The sequence below is a fragment of the Grampus griseus genome (genome assembly GCF_964374135.1).
Source record: "Grampus griseus genome assembly, chromosome: 10".
NCBI lineage: Eukaryota > Metazoa > Chordata > Mammalia > Artiodactyla > Delphinidae > Grampus > Grampus griseus.
Window position 1 is genome coordinate 20,715,472 of NC_139004.1, and position 19,139 is coordinate 20,734,610.

At 43.2% G+C, this 19,139-nt stretch overlaps 3 protein-coding genes across 3 annotated transcripts; 2 read left to right on the forward strand and 1 right to left on the reverse strand.

Annotated features, from left to right (window-relative positions):
* Positions 1-11,937: 11,937 nt before the first annotated feature.
* H1-1 (H1.1 linker histone, cluster member) lies at positions 11,938-12,594 on the reverse strand (the record flags this gene model as incomplete). Its single annotated transcript, XM_082662618.1, has 1 exon — positions 11,938-12,594. The coding sequence occupies one exon, from the start codon at positions 12,592-12,594 to the stop codon at positions 11,938-11,940; it is 657 nt and encodes a 218-aa protein (XP_082518744.1).
* A 2,587-nt stretch (positions 12,595-15,181) lies between these two features.
* Positions 15,182-15,592, forward strand: H3C1 (H3 clustered histone 1; the record flags this gene model as incomplete). Its single annotated transcript, XM_082662622.1, has 1 exon — positions 15,182-15,592. One exon carries the CDS (start codon positions 15,182-15,184, stop codon positions 15,590-15,592), a length of 411 nt encoding a protein of 136 aa, XP_082518748.1.
* Positions 15,593-16,365: 773 nt separating this feature from the next.
* H4C1 (H4 clustered histone 1) lies at positions 16,366-16,677 on the forward strand (the record flags this gene model as incomplete). Its single annotated transcript, XM_082662625.1, has 1 exon — positions 16,366-16,677. One exon carries the CDS (start codon positions 16,366-16,368, stop codon positions 16,675-16,677), a length of 312 nt encoding a protein of 103 aa, XP_082518751.1.
* Between the last annotated feature and the right edge of the window lie 2,462 nt (positions 16,678-19,139).

Genomic DNA, 19,139 nt, shown 5'->3' on the forward strand with positions numbered 1-19,139 from the left:
AAGGTCCCTAGCACAGGAGTGTCTGTCCCCATGGAGTTCGAGTACATCACCCTCCCAGCATGTGGATGTGTTCACCAATTCTGAAGATCTCCAAACCCTGTGCTTTGAGGATTTTTATGGCGGCTTCATCATGTGGGCATGATCAACCATCAGTTTAATTTCCAGCCCCTCCTCCGTTCCCAAAGGCTAGGGAGTGAGGCTGAAAGTTCCAAGCAACTAATCATGGCCTGGTCCTTCTGGTGATTAGTCCCCATCCTGATCTATCCAGGAGCTCACCAAGAGTTGCCTCATTAGAACAAGAGACATTCCTATCACCTAGGAAGTTCCAAGGGATTTAGGAGCTCTGTACTAGGAACCAAGGGAAGAGGCCAATGTGTGTGTGTGTGTGTATTCATATATATGTGTGTGTGTATATATATATACATACATATGTTTTATTATTATTTCACAACATGTTAATAAACTTTTGTTTTTCTCTTGTTAGTCTTATTTACAGGTCCCTGGTTGGAGAACCTAAGATGGGTAGAGGAAAATGATTGTTTCCTCCCCTATACAAGCAACCCCAATGTTATTGTTCTCTGTCCCCATAGTCCAAGCACACGTACCCACTCTGGAGCCTCAGACCCACTGGATAACTGAGAGACCCCACCTTCGTGCAGGATAAGTGAAGGCACCATCTGGATATTGCTAAGTTCATCTCTACCTCTAGGTGCCCTGCAGTCCTGTCTTATCCAAGTATAGTCCTGCCCAGTGAGGGGTGGCCTCCTTAAAACGGTGGCAGGGCCTAGAGTGCTTTGCTCAGAGAAAATTCTATGTCCTTAAACACTTAAATTGCTGACCAAGAAAAAATGATGATAAACATTCAACTAAAGAAAAATAATTTTAATTAACAAAATAAATCTTTGGAAACCATAGGATAATAAAGATAAAATTACAAGTTGATTGTGGTGCAGGCAAGTTATAGAAAGAAAAATAAGCCCTATTTGTCCTTATGGGTTAAAAATTCTACTATATTAGATAAACCATTGGCTGCTCTAATAAAGATTTTTTAAAAAGGAGAATACAGAAAAAATGGAAACATGAAAAAGCATATACTGGAGATAATTTTGAGAACAATTTGAAGAATTATGTGCATATAAAACTGAAAATCTTGACTAAGTGACTTTTTAAAAAAGAAACTAAAAGACCTAACTGACTGAAGAAGGGGAAAGAAAATCTAAACAGACTAATATATACAAATGAAATTCAGAAAGTTACAGAATTCCAATTAAATAAGGGGAAAAAAGCAAAACAAATAAAGAGCACATGGATTTATGGCTGCATTTTTTTTTTTAAGGATAGCAACTCATTGTACTGCTGAAGACTCAATTAAGTTCTATAGAATAGAAAACCCAAAAGGATAGTGGCTGAAACAAGTTCATGTCTCTCTCATGTAAAGGCCGTCCAGATGGGGAAGTGTAGGAAATCCAGAAAGTCCAGGGCTGTTATGGCAACTCCACAAAATCGCCAAGCCTTCCAGCAACCCTCCCACCATCCCTAGGTTCCAAGACAGCTTCTAAAGCTCCAGGCATCGCACCTTCATTCCAAGAGGTAAGATGGAGAAAGAGATTCAGAAGTTGAGCAAAGGGCACGTATCCAAGAGTTATCTTTTACTACCTACCCTGCAACCTTCTGCTTGCATCCCACTAGCCAGAACTTAGTCCAAAGCCACCTTCCACCTTGGTGAGGCAGTACATGAACTCGGGCAGCTTAGCTCTACATTGTTAGAATCCTGAGCAAGGTTCATCAGAGAGCTACAGGGAGTGTGGCTCCCACACCCACCCAGACCAATGTCTCACGTGTCCAGTCTGGAAAACCCTCAGCATCTGGTACATATTTAGCCAGGAAACAAAAGAAGAGGGGCCCTCTGGTGCCCCTTCCTCATACCTTTTTGACACCCCCTCCCCCTGTAATTGCATGAAGGGTCAGGTACGTGTGGGGTACGTGGTGCTACGGCAGAGGACCAGAGACACAGGCAGGGAACAGCAGGAATGACAGGATAGCAACTGAAGGAGGCAGAGGAACATAAACAGTCCAACTGACACAGAAAGAGACTCTTCTCAGGTAAAGTCCAAACTCCTCATAACGGCCTAGAAGGCAAATTCTGGCCCCGCAGACCTTGCCTTCCTGGATTAATAACCTGTTCTTCCCACTTCTCATTTTCCATATACAGTGGCCTTCTCTTCGGTCCTAGACAATGCCAAGGTCATTCTGGTCCAAGAGGCTTTGAGCATAATGTGTTCTAGGTTGAGAGTAGTCTTCCCCAGCTTCTTCTGAAGCCGGGTGAGCTCATTTTGATCACCAGCTTGGCAGACACGAAGTGTTAGGGAATTAACATCCCAGGAGTAAAATGTCAACTGAAGAGGGAATGGTGTGGATGGATAAAACTTCAACCAAATGAGCTTCAGACGAACAATTCTGAGACGCCATCTACACAGTGCCTCCGAGGACATCCAGGGAAATGAAAGCAAGTGCTCAAAGTGGGAACCAGGTCAGGAATGCACCTGTGACTGCCTTTCCACCTTTCCTGTGCTGGTACCCTGCATTCTGGGGTCACACCTTAGTTACCACCTTCACCCACAACCAGATCTGAGCTCAACTTTGCAGAGACAGCAACCACTGCTACCTCCCCCACTCTTGTCCTCTTTCTATATATAAATATATGTATAGAAAGATATAGATATTAAATGCTTAAATTAACAGATATTTATTACGGAATACTGTAAAATACAACAAATTATACTCTCAGTTCTAAGGAATGAACACTCGTACTGTGGTGGTAATCACCTTCCCCATACATATATTTGATCTTGCATGTTTTTCTCAGTGTGAGCATTCCCCCATGGCATTACACATGCTAATATGTGGTTTTAAATGACTGTAGCGATCTCATAATAGCACATACGCAATTATAACTTATGTTGTTTCTTGCAATTATAACTTATGTTCAAATGAACATCATTGTATGTAAGTAGGTTTTCACTTCTCTTGTTTACCTCAGGTGGGTTTTTGAAAGAAAGTTTCCGAGTTACAGTATATGGACATTTATTTAAAATACTATTGATATATTCTTATCTCCCTCTTTCCCTTTCCCCCACTTCCCCTACCCACCTCTTCTGTTTCCATAACTCTCACTGTCATCAGCCAACCCCTCCAGGAGCTGGGAACCTGGAGGGGCTTTGATAATGTGGAAAACTATGGGCTGGTGAGTCAGATGGGAGAACCTTTCCGAGGAGATGGGAATGGAGAATGCTAAAGTTTGCAGGTGAAAACATCACTGGAGCCTAGACCACTTCATTAATCCCCACTTCTGTTTCCTAACGTAGGAAAGGGAGGGATATAAAAATGAAAAAAAAAAAAAAGGAGGGGGGAGGGGAGAGAACAAGGAGCTGGATACATCTGGGATTTGCTGCAGAAGCGTGGTTCCTTCTCCTGAAGGACAGGCAAAGCTGTCACTGTCCTAGAAGACTAATTCATGGCCATTCACTAAGCACGTGACAAACCACCCCAAAACTTATTTGCTTAAAACTACTACCACTTATTCACTTACAATTCTGTAGGTCAGCTGGTGGTTCTTGTAGTCAGGGTTGAATCCTGCTGGTTCTTCTCCTGCGTCTCTATCAGCTGGAGAGTCAGCTGGCGTTGGGTAATATAGGATGGCCTCACCTGCAAGTCTGGCAGTTGGTAGGCTGTTGACTGGGTGCTTCATTCTCCAGCAGACGAGCTCAGTCTCTTTCGTAACATGGGTGTTTCAGGGCTGTGGGAGAACCAAGACGGGGACAAGCTGCAATGTGCCAGGCTCTTTTCAAGCATCTTCTCAGGTCACATTTGTTAGATCACTCGGCCAAGCCCAGATTCAAGGGAGAGATATAAACTCCACCTCTTTTTTTTTTTTTTTTTGTGGTACACGGGCCTCTCACTGTTGTGGCCTCTCCCGTTGCGGAGCACAGGCTCCGGACGCGCAGGCTTAGCGGCCATGGCTCACGGGCCCAGCCGCTCCGCGGCACGTGGGATCTTCCCGGACCGGGGCACGAACCTGTGTCCCCTGCATCGGCAGGCGGACTCTCAACCACTGCGCCACCAGGGAAGCCCTAAACTCCACCTCTTGATGAGAGGAGCGACAATGTCACATTGTAATGAGCAATAAGATGAGATAAATTTAGGGCAATTTTTGCAATCTATCATAAGACATTTGCTGCATACAGTCTCAAAATCTAAATTAAGGAGGGACAGAGATGCAGAGGCATTCTGAGTGCCTAGTCCTCAGTAGATTCGGCACCAGTTTCTCCCCAAAGACAAGGTCTATTAGAGCTCTCAGCACCATCAATAATTCCACTTTCTTCCTCCACACAAACAGCCTCAGTGCCTGGGATTCTGTGCGAATGGCTCCTCACATCCTCCTCTCTCAGCCTTGCCTCTCACACCCACTCACACCAACAGCCTGAAGTGGAGTCTGTGCACCGGTTCTCTGGGACTCGCAGTGAGGGAACGGCGTTATCAGGCAGCTGGGATTGGAAATGCAGGAAGCTCTGCACATAGGCTCTTCACCCCTAAAAAGTCCCTTCTTCACCAGGAATAAGGAAGACAGCGATCGTTGTTCAAGATGGTGCTTGATTAGCATATTAATTAGCTTGTGGCCAAGAGACTATGCTAATCTCCTTGAGTTTATCCTGATGCCCCTGGACAAGTAAAAATGATCCAATCTGTCATATTCCAGGAACTGGGTGTCCGCTCATCACTCCAATTCATGGGCAGGACCTCTAGTCTTCAGATCTCCTCCTTCCCACATCTTGTATCTCAGCCATCAGTCTCCCTGTGTCTCTTTTCTCTAGGTTCTCTGAGGATGGGACTGGTTGTTTTCCTTTTTTCAATCTTGATGCCACTCCTCAGTTCCTGTTTTAGTTCTCTGGACATCCTGCGATCCATTAAAGATATTAGGTAAAGTTTAAAAATAAAAATTTCCACCTTTCTATGATCCAGCCAGATCTATGTCCAATTTCTGATTTTACTTTACAAGTAGACAAGTGACACCACCCCTCTGTACCTCCATCCGCTTCCTCAAGTGTAATAGTGGGGCAATAACCCCAGTTTGTAGTGAGAAGTGCTCAGGCACAAAGCACTAGGTATACAACACAATAAACAAGATTTTTGTTAATTTATATAATGATTGCAAAACACTTTTATACTTCTGACCTGCTGAAGAGGAATTCTTGGGCCACCATCACTTAATCTTTGTGGAATCCTGGGTAATTCAATTCTTTCTCTGGGCCTACCATTACTCCAGAAAAATATTAACTCAGTTTTAGAGATCGAGGAAGAAACAACATTCACTACTGTGAGGGGCTCCGCCCAGATCAGTAGTTCTCAACCCTTGAAGCAAATTCCGGTACCTAGAGAGCTTTTAAATAACTTACTGAAGACTGGCCTGCTCCAGACAAATTAAAAAGGGATGTGGACGTGAGGGAGGGGAGCTCAGGCAGAGGACTGACATCCTGCGGTTCTGTAGGTGGCACTGAAGGGTCTTCTCCCCCAGGGGTGTCGCCGGGTGTCACTTCTTTGGCCTTACGCAGGCCCACCACACCCCAGACGAACCACAAGATAACTTCAGCACCCCCCCCACCATGGGGCACTCTCACTTCTCTCCAGATGCGGGTCCTGGGGGCGTTCAAGGTCCCACCCCCACCAGGGCAGGCGGCAGTATCCCTAGGGGCTGCCCTTGGGCTGCGGCCTCCCTTCCACATTGGCAGGCAGGTGGCAGGTGGGACGGGCAGCCGCAGGTTGGAGTCGAGGCCTCCGCCCATTCTGCGAACTGGCGGAAGCTGGTCTACGAGGAATTGCCAATCAGAGGGGCCCTTTCTATTCAACCGTGGCCTCATTTTAACTGAATTACATTTGCAACCACCCTATTTCCAAATAAGGTTACATTCTGAAGCAATGGGGGTTATGATTTAAACATAACTTTTGGGGGAAGGGGGGGTGGGTGGGACATAATTCAACCTACACATTGTCTAGGCTTGCACACTTGGACCTTGCCCTCTCTCTGAAGAGTCAACAAATAAGTGAATGAGCCTTTAAAAAACAGAAACATGCAGAAGTGTGGCAGAGAGTGGCTGTTTACCAAACCTATATCATCTTCGTAGGCACTGGAATGAGAATATTTCACCTACTTCCTTACATCTCCCTTTGTAGTTAGGAGTTCCCATGTGGAAAGGGAAGCATCGTGACCCTCCAGAGAGTTTAGAGGAAGAAGTGATAAATTAGTTCAAAGAGAGCACCCACAAATTATAAAACGTACTCCCCTTTCTTCTCACATTTTTGCATTGACCCTGGCTCAGTATAGATTCGACGTAAACGCGTACTACCCTTAAGATATTATTGGCCTTTAACAGCTGGTAAGGAGCTGCTGTGGGGTGGAGTTCAGAGAGCACGTTAGTTCCTACAGAATTTTCCCTGGCAGAAACAAAAACTAAATGACTTCCAAGGCTTTTCTAGCTCTAAGAATTCCACAGTTCTTTGAAAAGCTGGAATTGTCCTACAATTGCCCTATAATTGAAAAATAAGAACAGGAAGAGTGGATGATCTTATTCATATTTTATAAAGGATCATCAATCCTCAATTAAAACAATGTGGTATTAGTGCTTAACAGAAAGACTGACGCAACAGAATAGAAAGTCTAGAAATAGACAAGTAATACAGGAATTTTGTATCCAATGAAGAAAGCATTTCTAATCACTAGTAGTAAAGATGGACTTTTTTAATAGTGCTGAGACAACTAGATAGCCATTTGTAAAACACCAGAAGGAACTTCAAGTAGATCAAAGATTGAAACATACAAGCGAAACAAAACAAAAAGCCAGAAGTACTTAAAGAAAATATAGGCGAATTCCTTTGATTCTTGAAGTGGGAAAGACCTTTCTAAATATTACTCAAAATCCAAAAGCCATGAAAGAAAATATTGGTAAATTCAATTACATAAAAATAAAAAGGCTGCATAACAAATTTTATCATAATCAAAGTTAAACGACAAATGACTGTCTGAAAAAAATATTTTGCAACTCTTATTATGAAGGGCTAATCTCGCTAATATATAGAGATCCTGAAAGCAGAATAAACCGTTGTTCCTTTACACAATATCATGTACCCATGGAAAGAATAAGGAAGACCTCTGTTTCCTGTTGTAGACACAGCTCCAGGACATACTGCTAAGCGAACAATGGTAGAGAACATGTATATATTATCCTATGAAAGGGTGAGAAAGAAGAGTATATATATTTTTCATTTCTATTTGCATAAAGAAACAGTGGAAGGGGAACTGTGTCGTCAGGGACAGTGGTGTGGAACTTGACTTCTGGGTACATATTTTTTCATACGGTTTTGATTTTTGAATCAAATTATTTATTAAAAAATAAAATTAAAAAAGATGTGACCCATGATAGTTGAAATCTAGTAATATTTTTGTCTTTAGGTATTTGTATTTGTTTTTAAGCTTCCATTGTTATACTTTTACCATGCCCTGTTATTTGCAATGTTACTTTTCACCCTTTGAAATAGATATCCCACTTCTGGCGACCTACTTTTGAGACACACTTGAAAATGATTATGTAATTGTTGTTAACTAAATTTTTAAGAATCCAGCAATAGGTGACTGGTGAAATAAACTATGTAGCATCGCGCAATGGAATACTGTGGCCTTTGCAAGGCCGCCATTTTACTATTTAGGAGTTAGTACTTCTTTTTTAATCCAGTTCTGTTTTTATATGCAGAATAATTATATTTTTCTACATGGGCACATTGTTGAAGAGCTGAAAAATATGTTATGGTATAAAGAAAAGAAGAAATTCCCTTCTCCTCCTCCAATATTCCCCGTTTTTACTTTGGCCACATAGGATACAATAAAACTTGTAGCATCAGGATGAGAGAGTTCTCCCCTCATCTTATTTTTTTTCTTTTTTCTTTTACGTGTTATTATTGTACATCTTACACAGCAAAACCCCTTATTTATGGTTTATATCTTCTTAAGGAGGCCCCACTGGTCTTCAATTGTTCTGGCAGTCATATAACCTTCTGTTCTTTTCTCTGTCCCTCTCTTTTTTCTTTTCTTTCAAAAAACCCCATAGGCAGGGATAATCAAACCAATTATTAGTAAAGAATATAATTTCTGTGTCACCATTCTTACCTACTGGTCTCAGAAGATCTCTCAGACAATCAGTGAGATTGATTTCAAGTCTGTCTCCTCTTACGTGGATGTTAGAGCTGATATAATTCTGTGGTCAGAACATCAAAACGATAGACTCCTGGAATTGTAAAAGACCATAAGGAGCATGTTAACCACTGGGTTTCAGACTTCTTTGACTGTAACCCCAATAAGATATGCTTTCTTCTTTATGACCCAGAACGTACACGCATATGCCTAACAACATAAGTGTCTGAAGCCTAAATTCCAGGAAGCCGTATTTATCCTTACAATGTGCACACTCTAATATGTTCTAGTCTATTCTATTCCTAACAGGCCATGAAAAACACTATTCTAATCTAACCGTTTTGCTTTTAAATAAGCAAATGGAAGCACAAAGAGGTAGAATAATGATTCAGATTTATGTATGTATGATAAATGATCAGGGCCAGGTCTCCTCTGTCCTTTCCCCTTTCTTTATATTCTTCTCTACCTCAGTCGCCCCCTTGGTGACCTCACCAAGTCTCATGACTTTAAAAGCCATCCATAGACCAATAACTCCATCTTAATTCAACTCCATCCTCCCCAAAACTACTCTTGTCACAACTACTGACCTCCATACTGCTAAACCAAGGAACTATTCTCAGGCTTCTAATCGCTTCAGTCTATCATCAACATTTGAACCCAGTTGATTACTCCCTTATCCACTTGGTAATCTCTTGGACTCTGCAAATTTCACAACAGAATTTCTGATTCACCCTCCCCCAACTCCACCACACACTTGCTTCTCTCTTATAGATGACCGTCTTAGGAAAACTCATCTCATTCTTTCAGCCACATTGAGTTTGAGGGCTTAACATCTAAGAAAGCACTGAACAAATTAAAAGAGAAAAACCATATGATGATATCAACACATGAAGTACGGCAGCCATTTAAATTTTTTTTAAAGTAAAATAGGAATTGAAGGTAACCATTTAAATATAATGGAGATACAAAAAGTTAATAACAGATATTATTATAAAGGACAACACTTAATACCATGCTAATTAAAACGAAGAACTAAAAAGGGATGCCTCCTAAAAATATTATTCAACTTTATTTTGGAAATTCTTAGCAAATGCTACACAAAAAGAAAATTAAATGCTTGGTATTCACATTTAAGGAAAACAAAAAAAGTTAAAATTATTTTGCTAATGACTAGGAAAAACTCCTTAGTTTAAGGAGTAAAGGAAGTAGAATTATAGAAATCAGTAAGTTTGCTGCATACAACATATCAATACATTTCTTCCTTCCTAGCAGTAAGACCTAAAAATAGGAAATGAGTATTCCATTCACAATAGAAACAAGGAAATAAATTAATTAGGAATAGAATTGAGAAGGACACATGACTCATACAGAGAGAACAGTAGAAAAGAATGAGAATACAGAAATAGATCTCATTATATAAGAATTTAATAAATAACAAAAATGATATATTTCAGTTCAGTGTGAGAAGTGAATGGATTATTTAACAAATGGTGTTAAAACAACTGGCCATCCATCTGGAAGGATGTAAACTTGGATTCTACCTTAAACTACGTAAAACACATTCTAGATGGATTAGAAACTAAACATTTTTTAAGAAGCAAAAATTTTTAGAAGACAAGCTAGGAGGTGAATAAATAATGGAGGGGTGGGATTCAGTTTCTAAACCAAGAGTGGAAATCTAGAAGCTATAAAAGATACATTTGTGATTAAAATGTCTAATATTCAAATTTTATATATATCTAATAAATTTTATATAACACATATAAATGGAAAATACACCATAAACAAAGGAAATATAGAGATAAAAGCCAAGAGTAGAAAACTATCTGCAACACAGGTGATAAGTATAAGGTTCATTTTTTTTTCTTTTTTTTTTTTCATTTTTCTATCATATAAAAAACACAATTGGGCAGGAAAAAGACAAACTGCCTAATGAAAAATTAGCAGAGATATAAATGGAAATTCTCTGAAAAGCTTATTCAAATGGCCAATAAACCTAAAGAAAGGATGCACTGGTGGTCATGGTAACGCAAATCAAAGTGACAATGTGAAATAATTTTACCCCCTTTAGACTGGCAGAAATTAATGATATCACGCCCTGATGGTTGGAATGCAGGAGGGGGAGCCATTTTCAGGCTACGTCAGGGCCAACTGAAATTTAAAATACACTCTAACTAATCTAGCAATTTCAGCTTTGGAGTTCTATTGTTTATTGCACTATTTGTAAATAGAGATGTCAATACTTATCAATATGAAATGGATGAATAAATTATTCTACTCCACATGCAGGACATTAAAAAAAAAAGATTTGACTTGAAAGGATTTCTTTTACGGTTAAGAGAAAAGCAGAGAAGCGTATATATCGCCATTTTGTAAATAATAAAACACTACCAGAAAAAGAAAACAGTCATGCCTGTTTATGGATAAGTGTATGTAAAAGACTGAATTCGAAGGAAAACATGAATAGCTACATACCTGTTTGGGGAAGGGGAGTAGGGATGTGAAGTGACAGTAAGGCAGACATTAAGGGGATGCAAGGAGCCATGCAAAACAATGGGGGGAAAGACAAAACATAAAACAACTGACTATTAAAGAATTTGTATGCACATATGTAAAAGTGTTACAACTAATTGAGCTTCGCTAAGTAAAAGTGAGTAAACCTGGCTCAACATATGGTACTTTTTTTTCTCGAATGTGAAAAAAGACGTTATTAAAATGAATCCCAGAATTAAAGTTTCAAAAGCTTAAAGGGGCAATTCTATGAAAGTGTCCCCGAGTATTTAACGTGGTGCAGCGCACCAGGGTTGAAAACCCTGCAGGCAGAGAAATACGATCTAGTTAGGCACAGAGTGGGAGTTTCAAATATTATCCAATCAGGGCAGTTCTGTTTCTATAAAGAGAAACCGGGACTAGCTGACAACCTGCAAATGGACCCAGGGTAAGTCGCCGAGCATGAACGATCTGCAAGTCAGAGCTCGACTGTGATGTCGCTGCAGGAGGCGTGTGAGGCCTACCTGGTAAACTCAAGGACACCAGTCTGAGTGCCAAGTAAGCTAGAGGATCACCGTCATTCCCAACGTCAGACAGCTCTTGAGCCACATCTCCTCAAAAGCATTTTTCAGGGCCACCCAATTTTGGAAAAAGCCGATTTAGCAATATTGCCCAAGAACATAATGTCCCCACTTTGGTCTCGCAGAGAACGCCAAGGAAATGTTGAGTTGACAAACGAGCACATAGTACACGTACCCAGCCTCAGCCACAGGTTCAATCGCAGCTACAGGCAGTTACCACTGAGGACGAGTGTTTGGAGTGTGGGACTTCAGGATCGGTTCAAAAAGCTCCCCCAGGTATTTCTAACGTACAGGTAGAGATGTAAGCTTCTGGTTAAAATGAGACTAGGGAAATAGTTCCTGAGCGTTGAAGTTTAAATCACTTGGGAGACCAAAATCAAAACAACAAAAAAAAACCCACCAGCTTCCTCAGGAATCAATTTACAAATCCCACAGCGAGAATTTAATCTCAAAAGAATTCTGACGTGGAGCAAGGATTGGCTTAAACACACTGCATTTGCATGGGGCTGAAATTTATGAAACTTGTAAGACAGGAGAGCTTGCGTACTTAAAGCCCTTTCCCTGAAATAAGTAGGTGGCTCTTAAAAGAGCCGTTGGGTTATTGGAAGCAGCTTCCAACCAGAACTTTTACTTTTTCTTCGGTGCTGCCTTCTTGGGCTTGGCAGCAGTCTTTGGCTTGGTCACCTTTGCTTTGGCCGCTTTGGGTTTCACAGCCCTGGCTTTAGCAGGACTCTTACCTATTTTCTTAGGCTTCACAACCCTGGACTTCTTGGGACTCTTGGAGGACTTCTTTGTCGCCGCAGACTTTTTAGCCTTCTTCGGAGTCTTGACACCTTTTTTACCAGCAGCCGCCCCGGTGGCCTTCTTGGGCTTCTTAGAAGAACTTGTTACCTTCGCTTTCACTGCTACCTTTGTGCCGCTGGGCTTGCTATCCACCGAAGCTACTTTCTTGTTGAACTTGAAAGAGCCCGAGGCGCCGGTGCCCTTGGTCTGCACCAGAGTGCCTTTGCTCACCAGGCTCCTAAGGCCTAGCTTGATGCGGCTGTTGTTCTTCTCCACGTCGTAGCCAGCGGCCGCCAGCGCCTTCTTGAGCGCAGCCAAGGACACGCCGCTGCGCTCCTTAGAAGAAGAAACGGCCTGCACAATCAGCTCCGAGACTGACGGACCCGCGGGTTTCTTCTTGGCAGTTGCTGCAGCCTTCGCAGGCTTCTTCGCTTTCCTGCCAGCTGAAGGCTTCTCGGGGGGAGTGGAAGCAGCTGGGACGGGCGGTGCGGTCTCGGACATGACGGAAGCAAGGAAGAACTAAGAAAACTACTAGGACCTGACAAGGCAGTAAAACTCGAGCGGCTCGAGCGCGCGGTATTTATAGGGCGAGGCTTCGCTGTGATTGGTGCGCGCTGGCGCCCGCCCCCGGCACCCTAGCGGTCCCTGCGCGCCCCTCCGGGTCTCCGAAGGCCAATGCCGGCCGCTGGGGCCTATAGGCCTTCTTCCCTGCCGCTTGCACTGAGGCACCCAGACAGCACCCTGCCCCCCTCCTCCCCCATCCCCCCCGCTGGTCGCCTAATGGAGACAGAAATACTAGGCAGGAAAGGGTACGACTCTGCCGCCCATTACCATCAGAGGGTGCTACTTCTCTTTAAAAAAGCAGGGTTTTATCCTAGGGGGAGGTGGGGTGGGAAAGAGCTGTAAAGAAGGCAATCACGTAAGAACCCAAGGAGTTTCACGTGAAACCTCGCCTCTAGGAAGCAATGTCAAAAGGACATTTGTTTCTAATCTGCAATAAATGCAAAACGTTGTGTCTTGAGTGACTGGGGAGGGACAGCAGAAAGCGAGGGGATGTAGGCCTGGTCTGCAGGTTTGGGACAAGTTTTCATCGATGCCATTGCCTTTCCTGGCAGCGCTGAGTGATGTGTGGTAGACCCGAGACGCCGGTGCCCTTGGTCTGAACCAGCGTGCATCTATTTGGGGCAAAGAATAGTAGAAAGCAAAAGAACTGGCTAACACTGCAATTAACAAGCTGCACAGGTGGAAAACAGCACGCAAACAGCATGCAACTTGCTTCTACAGTTTAATGCCCTTAACGAACTTTTGACCCCTTTTCAACCTCACAACATATCCCAAGCTCAAAACCTAGCACAAGAGAAATATCAAGTAAGCACTGGGTGGACTAAACTGTTCCGGGAAAGGCATTGCACGCGGGGAAGTGTGTGGGTGTGGGTGTCGGGGCGAGGGTGGGGGATACGTTGCTTTAGTGTGAAAGCACAGCCCGGGGATAACATTTTAGGGCAGTCTCGCTTTAACTTGTTTTTGGTTGTACAAGCGTCAACAATGCTAAAACGACTTCAGACTGCGAATCAGGCCAACTACTAAGAGAATAAAAGGCCCCTCTCACAGCCCTGTTCTGGATGACATCCCCTCACAATTCTGCCCTGGGATCGCCTAGCAGCAGGGAGAATGCAGTGACGAGTCATTCCCGCGCGCGCAACTGCAGTTTTCAAACAAGTCCGCACGGGCCTCAGTAACCGGAGCTTCCCTGGTAGCCCTCAAACAACGTAAGAGCTTGTTTCCGGCTTGTGGCCAATAATGTAAGGGTTCCAGACGCACGATTCGTCCAGCTTCTTTACCACCCTTTGTTACTTGTTTTCTTGAGAGTCTGTATTTACAAAATACATTACGTAACTTCTAAGAATTTGAAAAAGGACAGTTGGAACTATGCGTCTTAGTTAGAAGGATAGTCATTTATAACAGGTATACAATCTTTCTCCAAGGTGAAGTTTTCGTAAGTGAAAATTTCTGGAAAGACATAAACTTTTCTTAGAGTAATAAACGTGACTTCTAATCAAACAAAGCTTTTAAAAGAGAAAATATGCATGCAGAATTTTCTTGTTTAGATAATTTGTACCTCCCGTGTCTAATGGGTTAAACTGCTTCAAATGCAATAGAAACGCTCCATGCAAATGAAGGATGCTAGATCTCCTTTCTTAATGGCTACCCAGTATAACAAACTTAGCCAATGAGAAGGTAGAGTCTGGGTTACCGCCTCTTCGTCTAAAAGGTCCTCATTCGGTGTTCTTAAAGTCGACTATTTTACGTGACATATAGGAACAGTCGTTGGCAATATTAAGCTGTCCTCGTTTTGGTCCGTAATCCATTCATAGGCCCTAGTCCCTCGCCTGCTCCTCATAGGTAAACTCTGAGACGTTGTGCATGGCGTGATTGTGTGTCCGGCGTTGTACCTGGCTAAATGTATTCTAAACTTTAGAAAACTTAAGTTTCAGGAAGTTCCAAGTGTAAAGTCAGAGCATAAACAACACTTAACAAAGAAGTACCTTGTTACAGGAGATATTTCTGGAAACGCTAGTTTGATTTTACTATGCTTGAATTTACATCTTGTAGGTTTCAGAGAAGTTTCTCAGTCAGTTTAAGCGTTACAGAGGGATTTCTTTTTTTGTGAAATGGTTTTGGAAATTTATAATCCGTTATCGGGTTATCGAGCAGGGAATGTAGAGTACATTAGGGCAATATTCTCTCACTCTCCCCTCCCCTCCAGAACCTAAATAAATATACAGTTCCAATGAAGTTAAGGTCTGTTTTTTCGAAAAAGTAACGCTCAAGGCATTGCATTCTCATGAAAATCGTGGGCGGAAAAGAACAAAAAAACAATTTGAAAAGAGCCGAGGATATAACGTAGTGGCCAACGAAACTGCACGGTTTCTGGAAAGTTTAAATGTAGACCAATCAGAGCTTGTAACGTAATACTTAAACATTTTTCTCGCCCAATCACTTCACCTTAGGTACTATAAATACTAGCAAACTGCTGGGCAATGTTTCTGCGCCAATATTCGGGACGTCTGTGTATGTGTCACTTGTCATGGCTCGCACTAAGCAAACTGCTCGTAAGTCCACTGGCGGCAAAGCGCCTCGCAAGCAGCTGGCCACCAAGGCGGCTCGCAAGAGTGCGCCGGCTACCGGCGGCGTGAAAAAACCCCACCGCTACCGACCCGGCACGGTGGCCTTGCGCGAGATCCGCCGCTACCAAAAGTCCACGGAGCTTCTTATCCGTAAACTACCTTTTCAGCGCCTTGTGCGTGAGATTGCCCAGGACTTCAAGACCGACCTGCGCTTCCAGAGTTCGGCGGTGATGGCACTGCAGGAGGCATGCGAAGCCTATCTGGTGGGGCTTTTCGAGGACACCAATCTGTGTGCCATCCACGCTAAGCGTGTTACCATCATGCCCAAGGACATCCAGTTAGCCCGCCGGATCCGCGGGGAGCGGGCATAATTACAGCTTTTCTCTGAAATTTCAACCAAAGGCTCTTTTCAGAGCCACCCAAGTTTTCAGGTAAGGGCTGTAAGAAACTAACTTTCCAACTCAAGTTGTTCAGTATAACTTTGCATCTGCTTGGGAATGAATAGACATGCATCAACACTTGTCGGATTATGTATAATTTTTGTCTAAATATCTACTACGTATGCGAACACACTGGCCCTTTTTAAGTTTACGTAAATAATACTGTTTTCTCTTACCTTAGTAAAGAGCCAGAGTTTCAGAGGCACGCGAAATGATTGGCATTTGCAGAGCATTTTAAAAACATGGCCTTGTATTAGTTGTGAAACACAGGAATAGTATGAGTATAAACATTTTTACGTTTCTAACTTTGATCTTGATATTTTTACGATTATCAAAATTTATTGATAATAAATTTTCGCCTTTTTAAGTATTTCTTCTACTTAGGATATTTGGAATCATGTTTCCTCTTAAGCCTAATTCCTCCAAGTACTGTAGTTACAACAGTAGCCCAGTCAAGGAAGCAAAGACTATTGGTCAAACTGACCGCTTCCCACCTGCCCCACCCGCCCCGCCCTTCCCGCCCTTTCGCGTAAATTCCCGGGGCTTGGAGGCGGGATTAAGGGAGGGGACTGTTGGCGTCACACTTCCGGTTTGCGCGCTTTCCATTCTCTCTGGGGGAGTTGGGCGGGGGAGAGGTGGTAGGTATATAAGGATCGGCTCTCCCTTCTTTTGTCAGTTGCTGTTGGTTTGCTTCTCTCGAAACCATGTCTGGACGCGGCAAAGGCGGCAAGGGTCTGGGTAAGGGAGGCGCTAAGCGCCACCGCAAGGTTCTGCGCGACAATATCCAGGGCATCACCAAACCCGCCATCCGCCGTCTGGCCCGGCGTGGCGGTGTGAAGCGCATCTCCGGCCTCATCTACGAGGAGACCCGCGGGGTGCTGAAAGTGTTCCTGGAGAACGTGATCCGGGACGCCGTCACCTACACCGAGCACGCCAAGCGCAAGACTGTCACCGCCATGGACGTGGTCTATGCGCTTAAGCGCCAGGGACGTACTCTCTACGGCTTCGGCGGTTAATTAAGCTTTCCGATTTCGCCATCAAGAGTTAGCATTTCTCAACCAAAGGCCCTTTTCAGGGCCACCCAACTACTCATAAAAGAAAGCTGTAACCATTAGCCAAGACACAGGAGTCTGCAGCTCAATGGTGTGGTTAAAATGAAAACTACTGAGTCAGAAAACATTGCGGAGATTAATGTCTATATATCCATGTAACTCCCACTCTCGCCTCCATTCACTGGACACAGGTAGGGGGGAAAGGTGATACTCCCAACTTACTAAAGAAAAGTGGAAAAGAACCAAGTATGGCGAGAAACTTGAATCGGTTTGCAGGAACAAAGAGAAGCACTGCCCAATCAGCAAGCCCCATTCATGGATTTCAACCAATCAGAACTGATGATCTCATGTGGTTCCCCGCGGCGACCCAAATTTGGGGGATGGGAAATCGGGCGAGAAACGCCAAAGCCCTTATTTAGAGAATTTTTTAAATTTGTTTTTACGGGTTATGAAATAGACTCCGACGAGACAGCTGAATGGCTCTCAGTCATGTCCTGAGAACAGTACTGAAATTACCGCCTCTAATAGGATGATTTGTCTCGATTAAAAAAATAATCTCTAGGGCTTCCCTGGTGGCGCAGTGGTTGAGAGTCCGTCTGCCTAATGCAGGGGACACGGGTTCGTGCCCCGGTCCGAGAGGATCCCACGTGCCGCGGAGCGGCTGGGCCCGTGAGCCATGGCCGCTGAGCCTGCACGTCCGGAGCCTGTGCTCCGCAACGGGAGGGGCCGCGGCAGTGAGAGGCCCGCGTACCGCAGGAAAAAAAAAAAAATTCAGACTGCCAGCAAACCCAGGGCATTGAATTCAGGCGAAATTAAAATCTCGTTTACGAAGAAAACGCACTTCCTTCTCTTTCGGTGTCAACACAGCCCTCAGCAGTTAGCTGTACTTTTTTCCTTACTTCACAGAGGAATGGAAATAAGGGTGATGGAAATGTTCTAAAATTAAATAGACTGTAGTGATGGTTGTACAACTAAGTAAATATACTAAAATCCATTGAGTTGTACACTTAAAGTGGGTGAATTTTATGGTATGTAAGTTATATCTCAATAAAGCTGTTTTACATATATGTATATGTATGTGTGTGTGTATATACACACACACATATATAATCACCAGGCAGGGTAGCAGGAGATTGTTTGTAGGGTAGACACTGTTGGTCTGTGAAGAGGTTCTCTTGCTAAAGTTGAAAGTATGGCCTGCTTGGTCTAGTCTGTCATTATAGCCACAGGAGGTTTTAAGCAAGAATGTCCCTAGTCCAATTATATATTCCAGTAGCATACCAGACTTTAGAACTCAGCTGGAGAAAGGATGTGAATTCACTTGAAGTTGGCTAAAAGGAAAACAGCTTATCCTCATCTAAAAAGATATTCACAAATGCCTCTGTCATTGGGTTCCTTTTTGTATCATTTTTATAGAAGGCTGATTTCAGCCTCAGTGTGTTAGTTTCAGTCAATAATTCTAGCTTTTTTGGTCCCATTTCCCACCTGATAACTGTCCTCCAAGATTTTGGGGGGGAATGATAAAAGTACAGAGCCTGGCTTAATTTAAACTGACAATGGGGAGAGTTCAAGTCTGCATTCTAGATGACCAGAGGAGCAAAAATGGGCCTGGTTGGGATAGTGGTCACTTTATGTTTTCCTTAGCTGGTGCCCTGGTGTCTGTCAGGAGATATGTATTGATTTCACGTAATGTGCCTGATACTGTTGTAGGCATTGGGGTACACCAGTAAGCAAATTAGAATTTCCTGTCCTCCATTCAGAGCGTATGTAATGAAGTATGTGGATAGTTTTCCTGCACTGGAGGGAGGTGTGGTTGCTCCATAGACCAGTTTCTGTTTTGGTTGGCCTGTTTTTTTTTAGTTCATAAGCCGTGTAGATAGTATCACACTCATTTTAGTCACACCCACTACCTGAGTGAAAAACCTGTGAGCCTTCCTCAGGCCTAACAGTCATGAAGTCCTTGTTCAGAACAAAGATAATGCTGCCTGATTTGCCACTCCTGCATCATTCCTAAGAGCCAGAGAAAACCTGGCATGCTGACTGATTCAGACAGTGCCAAGTCAAGGAATTGTAGATGGGGGATCAATTATGGCAGCCCTCTGGTGGGCTAGGGGGGTGGGAGAGGGCCTGAATGCTTGTGTAGAAAATTCATGCATGCATTCATTCAACTCTGCCATAAAAGGACACAAGGGAAGACAGCAGTCTATGAAGCAGGAAATGGGTCATCAGACACCAGATCTGTCTGAATCTGTCCAGTGCCTTGATCTTGGACTTCAGTCTCCAGAACTGTGAGAAATGTTTGTTGTTAAAGCACACAGTCTATGGTGTTTTTATTATAGCAGCCTGAACCAAAACACCATTTTATGGATATAGATAATATTTTATCTGGTCCCTTCTCATGACAATTTACATTGTTTCCACTCTTT